The sequence below is a fragment of the Acanthochromis polyacanthus genome, chromosome 5 (genome assembly GCF_021347895.1).
Source record: "Acanthochromis polyacanthus isolate Apoly-LR-REF ecotype Palm Island chromosome 5, KAUST_Apoly_ChrSc, whole genome shotgun sequence".
NCBI classification, from domain to species: domain Eukaryota; kingdom Metazoa; phylum Chordata; class Actinopteri; family Pomacentridae; genus Acanthochromis; species Acanthochromis polyacanthus.
In genome coordinates, this window is record NC_067117.1 from 15611197 (window position 1) to 15623910 (window position 12714).

The 12714-nt window shown below is 40.8% G+C and overlaps 1 protein-coding gene and 1 pseudogene across 1 annotated transcript; both read right to left on the reverse strand.

Annotated features, from left to right (window-relative positions):
- Nucleotides 1-636: 636 nt before the first annotated feature.
- LOC110949167 (G-protein coupled receptor 84-like) lies at nucleotides 637-3551 on the reverse strand. Its single transcript, XM_022191060.2, has one exon. The coding sequence runs from the start codon at nucleotides 3549-3551 to the stop codon at nucleotides 2325-2327; it is 1227 nt and encodes a 408-aa protein (XP_022046752.2). The 3' UTR covers nucleotides 637-2324.
- Nucleotides 3552-7534: 3983 nt separating this feature from the next.
- Nucleotides 7535-12714, reverse strand: part of LOC110949208 (zinc finger protein 385A-like) — a 35819-nt pseudogene continuing 30639 nt past the window's right edge.

Sequence of the window (12714 nt, forward strand, 5' to 3'; positions counted from 1 at the left end):
GAGCACCTGCCCCTCCAAAGGTCTCTGTACGGCCCTGCTCCACCAGCTGTATCCAGGATATTTTGTACACCAGGAAGAAGATGAGACAGGTCGACCACTGTTGCTGCATCAAATTGAATCAAAAGTGCTGATTTGCTGAAAAGTAATTCTGTGGATCTGCACACCATTGGTCTTCCTCAGTGAACCAGGTGTGTGACACTGTGAGACAGCAAACTGATTCTGAATTTGAAAAACTGAATTTGACAAGTGAATACAGAGAAATGCATTTTCAGTCAGGGTCGAATACAATTTCCAGAGCAACTGAATTAAATTTCAGAATGTTATATGTTCAGTTTCAGTTTTTATTCAAGTTTAGTTTAAATCAAATCAAATTCATTTCAAATCTTAATTATGAGATTCAGAATCACTTTATTTTACAATTCATTTTGAAACTAATTATTCAAATTCAGTTCCTTGTAGTCTGTATTTCTGTCCAACTAAGCTGTAGAAATTCTAAAAGCTACAGCGTCGTTGAGAGTGTCCAAAATACCTTAAGATTTTGTGTGTGTTCTTGCAATTTGACTTTTGTGGAAGAATAATACAAATTGCACATATTGTATTATATTATCTTGGCTTTTATTGTTTATCGTTAGTTACAATAATACACTTTATCTGTGTAGACCGTTTGCAAGGTGCAAAAGAAAAAACATTGTTGATTAATAATATAGGCAAATGCAAATAACAACAGAAGGCTCAAACAGACAATTAGAAAAGTTGAACATTGACTTTAAGTGGATATGAAACATAGTAAACAAGTAATGTAACATAACAAAAATTATGTTTTAATGTATTTGAAGAACTTTGCAGACGTAGCTTGTATGATTGCAGTGAGTAAAATATTCCACCATCTGGAGCTCTAACCACAATCATGCATCACCTTTTATTAGAATCTGAACGTGACAAGCAGAGCAACATCCACAATTCTAATCTCCACAGACACATGGTGGGCAAGTACTGCTTTAAAAGTGATGAACAGAATTTTAAATTAAACATAAAATTGTGTCAGCAACAGTGGTCAAAATATCAACGGTAAGAAAATAAATATATCAAAATTGTCAAAATAAAATGGCTAACCGCCCTTAAAAAGTGACAATGACAGTTGTCTAAATGACAGGCGAAAGAGTTCCTTTTTACATTCAGTTGGTCTGATTCAGTAATGCTGCTTGTGTGATACTTGTTCAAAGAAGCAGCATTGTCACAGTAGATAATTTAAAGATCAAGTGAAATTTGCGACCTTAGTCTGTGCTTTATTAAAAAGGGCAGCGCATTCCACAGTTAAGTCCTTTTTGAGATTCTAAGTTCCCTACTGGATAAACTATTAGAAGTAAACTGAGACGTAGACTAAAAAGCCAGAATTTGGTCATCAAGGACACAAGTTAGGAGAAGCAATAAAATAACTGGTTATGAGGTCAATGCACAGAGCTGATATGATGCAGTTTCTTGTATTACCCAATTCCTTCTGTTTCCAACTAGCACAGCATAAAGACTGAACTTGCTACTACTGAGACAATAAAACAAGGAGTCGACCAGCAGAGGGAGTTGCAGACTGCAGTGGTTGAGTACTGATGACTACTGAGTTGAACTTTGTGTGGTACTGAAGCTGTAGTGACTACAAACTAATATAAACTACTGGGGTAAGAAAAGGAGAAGTTGTTTCGAGACTGCTGACATTGTACATCTCATGACTTCACAGTGGTCCTGGAAGTAAGAAACAGATGTTTTTTTTCAATGATATGGCATCTAAAATGATTGATTGAAAAAGAGATGTAAAATTAGCATTTTGAAAGCTCTCATGTGCATAGCTGAGTTCCTATTTATATTCATTGTGCTGTTTATTATTCTTTTTAATCAAAATAATCTTGATGAAATTTACATATGTGCTTCATACAATTACACAAGTCAAGTTCCTTCTTCTCATTTGTGCCTCCTTCCTGCCTTTTGTGGTTGAATGCAAGCTGTATTACAAAAAAGGATACATCAAAACGTTCCTGACCTCACCAGAAAACGTCTCAGGAGAAAGACTGTTCTTGCATTATGTTTCTCCTTTAACTTTGATGGCTGCATTGTCCTGGATCAACTGCACACAGCTCAAAATCTTTTTCTCTTTTGTGCTTTGCTTCAAACGTCACACATTATGCCCCAAAATAGGAGTTACACCCCTTGGTTGAAAACTTTTTGAAGTACCCTTGTAATTGTATTTGGAAATCATATCTACAAACATGTCTTTAAGTTTCAGGAAGTGTGAATTGTGCACCAGGCAATATCTACAAACATGTCTTTAAGTTTCAGGAAGTGTGAATTGTGCACCAGGCACAGAAGCAGGTAAAAGGTGCAGCAGCCCTGGTGAGCAGCACACGGTAGGCCTGTCGAAACTGTCGGTTCATGACAGCATAGAGCACAGGGTTGATGCAGCTGTTGAGCCATGTGAGGTTGGTGCAGAGCATTTGCAGTACATTTGGGGCACGGTTTTGTTTGTCTGATATGTGAAGCAACAGGAAGGGCACAAAGCAGATCACAAAACACATAAAAACAGTAAAGCACATCCGTGTCACTTGCTTTATTTCCTTATCGTCTCCTGAGGCTGTGGAATGAAACGTGGATGCTGTATTTGTGGCAGCGGGGGTGATTGAAGATGGTATGGGGTCAATGTCAGCGTGATGCTCCGCCTCCTTGATAGACCTCTGTGTAGAAAGGTCAGACTTTTCACAAGTTACGTCCCTGCTTTGAGCCAGATCTGCCTGGCTGCTCATCTCAGAGGTGCATGTCTTTACCACACCACTTTCCACACCACTGTCATCGGTGCCTTGAGCTGAAGACGCTGGTTTCCTTCTGGATGATCGTCGGCTGATTCTGTAGCGGAGCAGAGCCTGTGATGCAACCAACACTCGTCTGTAAATGAGCAGGTAGAAAGCACCAATGCTTCCCAAACCCACAAAAAAGCAGAACAACATCAGGATGGTGGTGTAGGGCCGACCTCTGGTCTGATGGAAGCTGCATACGCACACTTGTGGCAAGAACGTATAGACCTGCCAGAGTGGACCAAAGCAGGCCAGGCCGAATGCCCAGGATGAGATTACGAGTAAAACAAGACCATGGTTAGAAAACACACGGTCAAACACGGCCCTTTTCGCAACCAGGAGGTATCTGCTCACTGCTATCAGGCAGAGGGTAAAAATAGACACACAGTTGGACATGGAGAGGAGCAGACCGAAGATCCTGCACCAGAGCTGACCAGCACGCCATCGGAGATGTAGGTAGGAATCAACAGAGATGGGCTGCAGGATGGTGCAGTACAGGAAATCAGCTACAGCCAGGTTCACAATGAGTACATTGAAGCGAGTCTTCAGACGTGAGTCTAAGGTGAAGGCCAGAATGGTCATCAGGTTCCCTACCGTGCCAGTGATGGTTACAGCACATCCCCACAGCACAGCAAAGTAGCGGTAGACTACGACTGAAGTACTGTAGCAGGAGAAGATGTCGCCCTCTGTGTGGTTTGTGTGATTCGTCAGCATTCTGTCAACTGCAGGAATCAAAATATAGGTCAACAAAGTGCTTTCAGACAAGGAGCCTCCCACCGCTTCAAATGTTGTCAGCAGGACTGTGGAGGCTCTGGTACTGCAGTAGTAAAGTGGAGGGGTGGCTTGTGTTTGTTTTTTTCTTTTTTTACTATTGACTATGACAACCAGAAAATCAGCATTGAAGGAAGCAAGACAAAAGCTGCCTTAACTATTTGAGTTGCATGATTTAAACATAATTTCATCTGCAGTGAACTAACACTATTGTCATGAAACATGAAACAGAACAAAGTGCTTCGTCATCATCATCATAAGCTGATCCAGCTGTCAAATACAGACATAAAAGTGAAGGACTGTAGTTTTGTTTAGTGCCTCTTTGTAAAGTAAATGAACTGTAGAAGCTGCCATTAGCACAAACTGATGCCCAAATGAGACAGCATCTGAATCTTCTTATTTCGGACACAAATGCTTCGATATTATGAAATAATAATAACAGGTTGTTAAAGGCACATCTGGCACCTCAGAACATAATACTTTCAACAAGAGCTGCAACTAATAGTTGCTTTCATAATGCAGTAATCTATTGTATTGATAAACTAATTAAGTATGTCATCTAAAATGATAAAAACTAAATATTTAGCAGCAAAGTTGATGTCTTAGATTGTTTTTGTTTTGCCTAACAGTATAAAACTCAACCCTTCTGTCATTTTAAATATCAGCACAATTACCAAACTGTAGCAGAGTAAAATGTTCAGTTTTCTCACCTTGAAGTTCCTTCCACAGTCTTATGTTAATGTTTCGTCATTCTCTGCAGTTATCTTGTCCTCTGACTGTGAGACTTCCTGGTAGTTGTTGTTATACACTACCAGTCAAAAGTTTGGACACACCTTCTCATTTAATGCTTTTTTTAAATTTGTATTATTTTCTACATTGAAAATTAATACTGAAGATTAACACTTTACTTTACAACATAATTCCATGTATATTATTTTATAGCTTTGGTGTCTTCAGTATTAATCTTCAATGTAGAAAATAATTAAATAAAAAACATTGAATGAGAAGGTGTGTCTAAACTGGTAGTGTATGTGAATTTTTTATAAGCTGCTCAACACTTGATATGCTCACATTTACCTTTAATGTTCTACACAGCAAATTTTGGCTTTTGGAATAAACTCTCTGTGAGTCAAAAACAACTCAATTTTCGTGTACATGTATGAGCATCCCTGAGTGAGAATAACTTCTTTTATTTTAATTGATCTTGAACCTCTTTTTCTGAGTTGAAATTGTGCTTCCCAAGTGTTAAAGTTCTAATCTGATATAGCGTATGTGTAACACTAAAACGGAGTTAAATATTAACTCATTACCGGTGTCAGGAGGAACACTTAAAATATATGTAGTTAAACGCTTTTTTTAGAGTTAACAATTCTATATTCTTCTATTTTATATAAAAATGATATCTGTGCAAAGTAATCTTCACAACACTTGTCTGAATTTGAGAGAGTATTACTTCGATTTAAACCACCCTCACGGTTATAACCTTTAAGTTGCATAAAACAGTCAGTAACACACACACTGCATTAGATTTAGTTGTCACAACAACAAGAACAGGGAACAACATTGTCTGTTTAGTGCAACATTGTGTAACATGAGATGAACAAACTGTTGAATTTACTTCTCTTGAAGTACATAACAGGAAAGAAAAACATCACATGGATCCCATTCAGATAAATCAGATATTTTCTGATACAACATACGATTGTAAATCACATCAATATGTAAAGAACCCACGAATGGTATGCATACCAAACTTATCTCCTGCCATCAGCACAAACTTACCATTTATAGATTAGTCAGCAAATGGAACAGGAAACCCATCAGTTTCAAGTATTAAGTCCCATATTAAAGGTTTCAGTATTTCATCAATACCATGTTTCTTAATATCTTGTGCATCAAACAATGATACCAAATGGATGTTCTTCAGGGCAGAATTCAGAGGAAGGTTTCTGAGAATGAAATAAAGGTAGCCAACTTTATGTATGCCTTTTTTTGACCCACAAGGATTTGCATATTCAAATTCATCGTAGTATAATTGTATTTGGGGAGCAAATCTGTCAGCCCAAAACAAAGAATGACTTTTAAGCGCCTTCTGTCAACGAAGTTCTCATTTCATTTATGAGAATGAACTGGAATGTTTTTAGAATGGAAGTAATCATTGACAGCAACTTGTCTGAAAGTCCCAGTTGTATTATTTCATCTGGTATCAAACCATATCACAACACCAATGTGTGGTTCAACCCATTTGTCCTTGAAATACTTCTTCCGTTTAGCATCAGAGTTCTTCTGTGTCACAGTTGGCAATGGGTTTTATGAGGCATACGTATATTATCAGTTAAAGCACGTGTCTTAATAACATGTCTCCTAAATCCAGAATAACTAGCGAACTGCAAACAAACTGTCTGACTGAATCACCTTTGTGTAATTGTCTTCCCTGTCCCAGTGTGTACATATACTCACCCTTTCCACTTCTTCTTGTGCATCTGGTTTGTACCTTTGGTTTTTAGGCCTTTGTGCCTCTTTATTGTTTGTATTCTGTTGTGTGTGCCTTTTTGCTTGTTTGCTTTTGGATTCTTGATTATGTTTTGCCTGCCGCCTGTGCTTTTGTATTATCTGGATTGTTAAAGCTCACTTATTGTGCTTTTTTTAGATCAGTTGTCCCTTTCTCCGCTTTGGGTGCTTTGGGTTTTTGTATGACAGTAAGAAGTAACCCGTACTGATCCCAGCAGACCTTTTTGTGGACAATGACTCTTACGGTTTTTAGATGGACCTAATCTGTTTGTATAGGGAATGGAAAAAGCACCCCAGCAAGAATCTGAAAGATCTTTATCTGAGGCATGCATAATGCTGTAGATGCCTTGGATGAGGGGCACATTACCAGAGTATCTAACAGATTTCATTAATATCCTAGACTTCTTGCCCCATGCCAGCTCCACAGCCAACCAGCCACCAGCCTGCTAAATCCCTGCCAGCTCCTGAGTTAGCCAAACTTGTGCCTGTTAGCTCCACAGGCATTTAGAGTGGGTTTAACTTCCAGCCTGTAAAGCACCAGGGAGTGTCAAGTCCTGTGTCAGCTAACCTGCTATCTGTCTTCATCCTGCCCCTCTAGAAACTACCTCTGATGCTGCCCAGGAGTCTCCTTTCTGATGGATTCACCTAGCCATTAAGCCAAGCCCAGTGAACGCAAGGGTCCCAGTCACCCCGAATCTCCATTTCTTCCAGCTCTTTGTCTTTCCTACTGGACAAAGCTCTTGGACTTGAGGGCAACTCAGCAAACCTCAAAATTGCAGAGCCCAGTATATGTTCCAGCAGATCTGAACTAAATCAGCCAATTTCCATCATGATTCCCTCAAGACACCTTGATCTGGGAGCTCTTCAGAAGGAAGCCGTATACAGACCTGACCTCTCCAAAGTGGTCCCCCATCAACCAGTCCTGCTTCCTGGCAGATTCTTCATCTCAGAGGGTCAATACTGTCTCATCTGTCTCTGCCTCAACCAGTGTCAAGTCCAGAGTCCACCGAGAGTCAGCCGACATTTCTCCTGGTCCAGAGACTGCTACAGGGGTCAGCTGACATCCTTTCTCCTGCTTTGCAGTCAGCTGACCTCACCGGAGCTCCAGAGTCTCAGATAGCTCCAAGCTAGGCCCGGTCTGTATCAGGGCCTATCTTGCTGCCTTCATGGACCTCAGGCTCCCCCTCACCGCTGTCCCCCCCAGAAGAGTCCTGCCTCCACTTGTCCCACTGCCACCAGCCTCTGCTGCCGGCCTCCCAAAAAGGTGAATTGATTTATCTAAACTCCTTCATGTTTTATGGTGTATGCCAAAACAGAAAATTACTCACAACACTGTAGTTCTAAACTACTGAATTACTGACTTACTGTTGTCATATGATTATATTTTAAAATAAAAAACAACCAATCAACATAGCTTACAACCATAAATTCAGTTTAATGATTTTTATATAGAATTTTGTTTAAATTTAACAATTAGGAAGCCCCAACATGAACCATTTCTCATTTTTTAATCTACATTTACAGCAACATTTCAATACACTTCTCCTAAATAACATTTAATACATTTGTAGACATTTTCTTTTTATTGCAGTTAACAAGAAAAGTTAGTAGGAGTGCTTAAAGTATTGCTACAGTTTCCATTTCCTAAAGCTTCCCTCTAAGGTTTTACTAGCCGTTGTGACAGTTTTCACTGTGGGTGATGTAGGGTTGAAGTACACATGGCAGAGCAGACAAACTAAGCATTTTTATCCCAGTCCTAGAATACTATCAAAAATTGTCTTCTGTTTTTTTTTCTTATTATTTTGCATACATCTACTAAACTGTGTATGTGGTCCTTTTCTCTTCCTTTGATAGCATAATGCTGGTGTCTTTCATCCCACTGTTTCCAGTTTCCTTCTGACTGTGATGAGATGTGGTCTTCCTTATGTGCACGTATTGCAATTACCTGCTTCTAAAGTCATAAATCAATTGTCTTGCTGTGCTCACAGTGTTGAAAATTTCCATTAAGACACTGAAATCATTCTGTTTTGCGCAGTGTGGTGCGGATTTAAAAAATAATCACAGAATGTCCTTTTAAATCTATTTACGACATGTAGACTTCTCACCACAGACTTTGACTTGTGTGCTTTGTGGGACTTTTATCCACATGGTTGCTCTCAGGGGTCATTCAGAGATGATCAGGGAAACACCTTGATTGATGACATCATATCTTACAGAGAGGAGTTGACGTAGCATGAGTTTCTCTCCTGTAATCTGCTTATTATTTTCTCCAACCTTACTGCAGAACATGAGAATAAACTCTAATAGCTGCATAGTGCACCAGTAGACAGTTATTTCCTCACAACACTTCCACATTTGCCAGACCATAAATGTAGTCAATGTGCGCATGACTTCAGTTGTAAGATGGTGTGTAATTTCTACCCATTTGTTGTTCCTCTGTGGCTCCCTGTTTGCACCCTGCAGATGTAAATATGGACCACACAGGCCAACTGTGAAAATGCAGACAAACTTTTCACATGAATGTTTGCCACATACTGCAGAACTAGTATGGAGATTGTGGGTACCTTTTTACTCTTCATAGGCCACAAAAGCAGAACTTTACAGTGGTACAGTCCACTATACTGTGACAACTATGGTATGATGCCAACTAACTTCAGAGGCAGCTACAATATCTAACCCCAGCAGGCATGTTTGATAACATTAATGCTTTGGATACATAATGAGTCTTCGCAGAGATGAACATTAAAAACATAAGAGGTAGGGTTTTGAGTCTGAGGCTGTGGATCATATATTAGATGAAGATATTTAGTCAGTTGCAGATTTGTGGATGCTCAAAGAAGTCCGTGCTCGATGGAAACTTTAAGATCCTCTTCAGAGTATCTGCAGAGTCAGTCTGATCGTTGGCAGATAGTGACGAGAGTGATGAAGGGAAACTGGAGAGGATGGAAATGAACATCTTTACACAATGCATCATGAAGAGTCATGTTTATGTTCACTGTTTTTAATTATAATGAAACACTAGCTGGAGCCACACCAGCTGATTTGGCTGTTGATGGCACAGAGTCGCCAGCCTCCAATTCACAGTGTGCTTCTTCCTGATTCATTCTCATTCTGTCACCATTAGTAAGGAGTGAAGAGGATTGGCCCGTGTGTGGTGCGGATGGGGCCAGGGGCTGGCCTCAGCAGGCTGAGGGGTGTTCCCTGTAGGAGGTGGTGATGGGGGTGAGGGTGGGATGTCGGGCCAGGAGGACGTAATGCCAGCTGATTTGAGGATGCCGCCGCTGCCATTGCTGCAGCAACAGCCAGAGGATTTGGTAAAAGTCCGGCCCCCAGAGTTTTTGGAAGTTCCTTTAAGAAAGTCAAGGAAGACCATAAGTAAACGTAAAACAACTTCAGCTATTCAAAATGACAGTGAGAAAATAACAGCTGAGTTTATACCAGAAAGTCTGTGCGCTTCTTGTGCCGACTGAGAAGGGATTAGGTTTCCCTGCAACTCCATTCCCGATGCCTCCGGCTGGATATATGCTGGAAGATGAAATGAGCAAGAGGTCAGATGTTGGAATTGATATTGCATGTGAAATATGCACTCTTTGTCTTTCATGTGAGTTTCTCACCTGCTTCAGCTGCAGCTCAGAGTTGACTCTGACGTTGCAGATCTCACAGTGGAAGGTGCGTTCCCTGAGTGTTGGGGTCAGAGGACAGCTCCCCTCCCTGCTCAGGGCTGGGTTTAGGACCCAAGCGGGGATACGCTTTAATGGGACCCAGTCCACTTCGAGCCTCCAGGATAGTTTTATGTTTTGGTACCTGGGTACAACAAAAAGGCTTTAGCTGCTACTCTAAGTGGGGCCATGCTACATTTTAATGCACATGCTAAATGCCTCTGGCAGAATTATCTTTGTCTGTTTTTGTTTGTCTTGTACTATTATCTTCAGCTTATAATGTGTTTCATGCATTAATAAATTGAAATCTGAATATCCACAACCTCTCCAGAATTTTATGACCTGATTGAAATCTCCAGAACAGCTGTTAAATGGGCCTTGTGATGAGATTGTTGGCTCAACTCGTGCATGTTTAGAAGTGCAGGGAACAAACACTACAGCTCTGGTTTTTATTGAACCTATTACGCTGTCATAGAAGTTTTTTCTTATAATTGCACTGATTGACTGAGATGATATTTAACCTGGGTAGTTTGGCTTTTATTACCACCCATTCACGCCCAGTCAAAATGTGTTCTATTCTTACCACTAAGTGGCAGTAATGCACCTGCTTTAGTTTCACATACTTAAAATGCAGTTAATGAAGGACCCCTGCTAAAGAGGCCTCAATGATTCTGAAGTTGCTTCTGAACGTTCATACGGCATAATTTGTAGATGTGTACTTTTCTTGAGATTGTGCATGACAAAGTGGTGTTGGTCTACCTTTGTTATGTGCCTCCAGTTGAGAGAGGAATTGACAGCAACTTTGCACAGGGAGCAGTAGAGAAGCTTCTTGGCTTTCTCCTCCTCTGACTCCCCAGAAGACAGGCTGGGTGCCGGGGATGGGTGTCAGGAAGACCAGCCGCTGCTGGATCAGCAGGGGGAGTACTGAGGGCTGCAGAGGGGGAGGGAGAGGACGGCAAAGGCGTGCTGACAGAAGGCAGGGAGGGCACACTCTGTGTCGGCAGAGCTCAGTGTGGGTGTTGGAAGGCGGCTGGGGTCAGAGGTGGCTCTTTAGAATTGGGACAGGCTTGAGTGTCATCTGTAAACAGCACAAAGTTTCTCATCAGTAAATCATTTGTGGGAAAACCGACCATCAATCGCACAATTAACCCTCCAACCCCTGATGATCCCAATACAAAAGAGTGCAATAATAATGTGACCTTTCTAGCAGCAGTGCTATGTTTGAACCCCTGTTCCCCTGGCGGCTGCTGTGCGTCCATCTGGACCTGTCAGCAGGTCTGACCAGCCATGTGACCTGACATGTTAGCTTGATGAGATTTTAGTTTTCTGTCGTCTAAATTTAGCTGTGTGATTAATCCCTGAATCAATACATCTGAATAGATAGAAGACATTTGTTCCAAATTAACGTTGAATTATTTTCAGATTTGAAGGTTTGTAGAATTCAACACTTCACCCTGATTACTTTATATCATTTAACACGGCATTTGTGTTGTGTGCCAGTTTGTGACAGACCCCCGTGTGTAACATCACATTTCACAGGTGATACTCACCCTGCTTATTATGATTAGATCAGGCTCAGGGCTGGATGGCAGAGGGCCTGGTGGGGAGGGTGAAGCAGGAGGGGAGGTCCTGCTTGTCACCGTCTTGGAGACGAGGTGTCTTGGATGTCTCGATCCCCTTCACCCTTCGAGCATGGCGGTTCCCCTTATAGGTGGGCTTTCTGCCCTGGCTCTGGCAAACAGAAGAGACATAACAAAGGTTCTCATAAAATATTGGATTTGATTTGATTGTCATCACCATTTTTAAGGGAGCAGTTTAGTTTGTTCGCCACGATGGTTGTCTCATGTTGTTTGGCTTGTCGACACCCAGATTCCACCAGACCATCAAATGCTCTGGTAGCACCGGATTAAACACGTGTCTTTCTGTGCCACTCAGCTTTATATTGCTTTCTTCCCTTTTAATTGCATGTATAATCCAAAGCATTTAAATTTGGTCGCTAAAGATGGGCTTATCAGATGCTCATTATCAAGCAAATTCAAAGAAAAGTCTAGACTGAACACATTCAATGGGACACCGTTAACATCTCTTTTCAGAGTTTCAAAACATGAGATGTGTACATTTGAGTCCAATGTGCTGATTTTTTGTCTTTGCTGTTCAGAATAGTGAAGAGATATTACATCTTTTGAAACTTGAAGAGACTGAAGAGTGAAAGTTTATTGCTTTATTTTACTACAACTGCAACTAAATGAGACAGTTGGTGGCACCTTAGTTACTCCGAATGTCCAGTTTGGTTGTTTGTGACCACCAGTTACAGACTGGTTGTAATGCAACTGTAGCCATGACTGTGAACAAGGTCTACGTATTAGCTACAGCTAGAAGTCTCATAGACACTGCATTGGTTGCATTTCTATGCCTCTGCACCAGTGACAGCCATCACCATGGGCATTATGTTTTTGTGTTGCCTGTACAAGGTCACTGTGACCTTAGAAAACACATAGCTCAAGGATTCGTGTACTAATTATGACCAAATTTTTATTCAAATGACTAATAGTCATCACTGTCAAATAGATGTAAAAATTACATCAGAAGTGAGTGTAACCGAAATGCTCATTCTTGCATTATTAAATGTTAAACTAAAAATTAGATGAAAATAAGAATAATTTCTCACAAAATTTCAAATGTATTCTGGCACCCTGCGTTTTGGTGCATTACAGAGAAAGGCTGCTGAGCTGATGGTTTGCAGCTATGATGTGCTGATGAGGCTGTCAGGGAAGATTAGCCTCCAGAATATTCTTGTCTTCTTTCACCACTGGTGTAATCACTGAACTGGCCTGCTGAGTTGATGATGGTTATTGAGTGGTGGGATTATCTAAAATGGGCTGGAGGGCTGTGAGCAACCAGCGACAGTTGACAGCCAGCTACTGAGAGAAAACTTG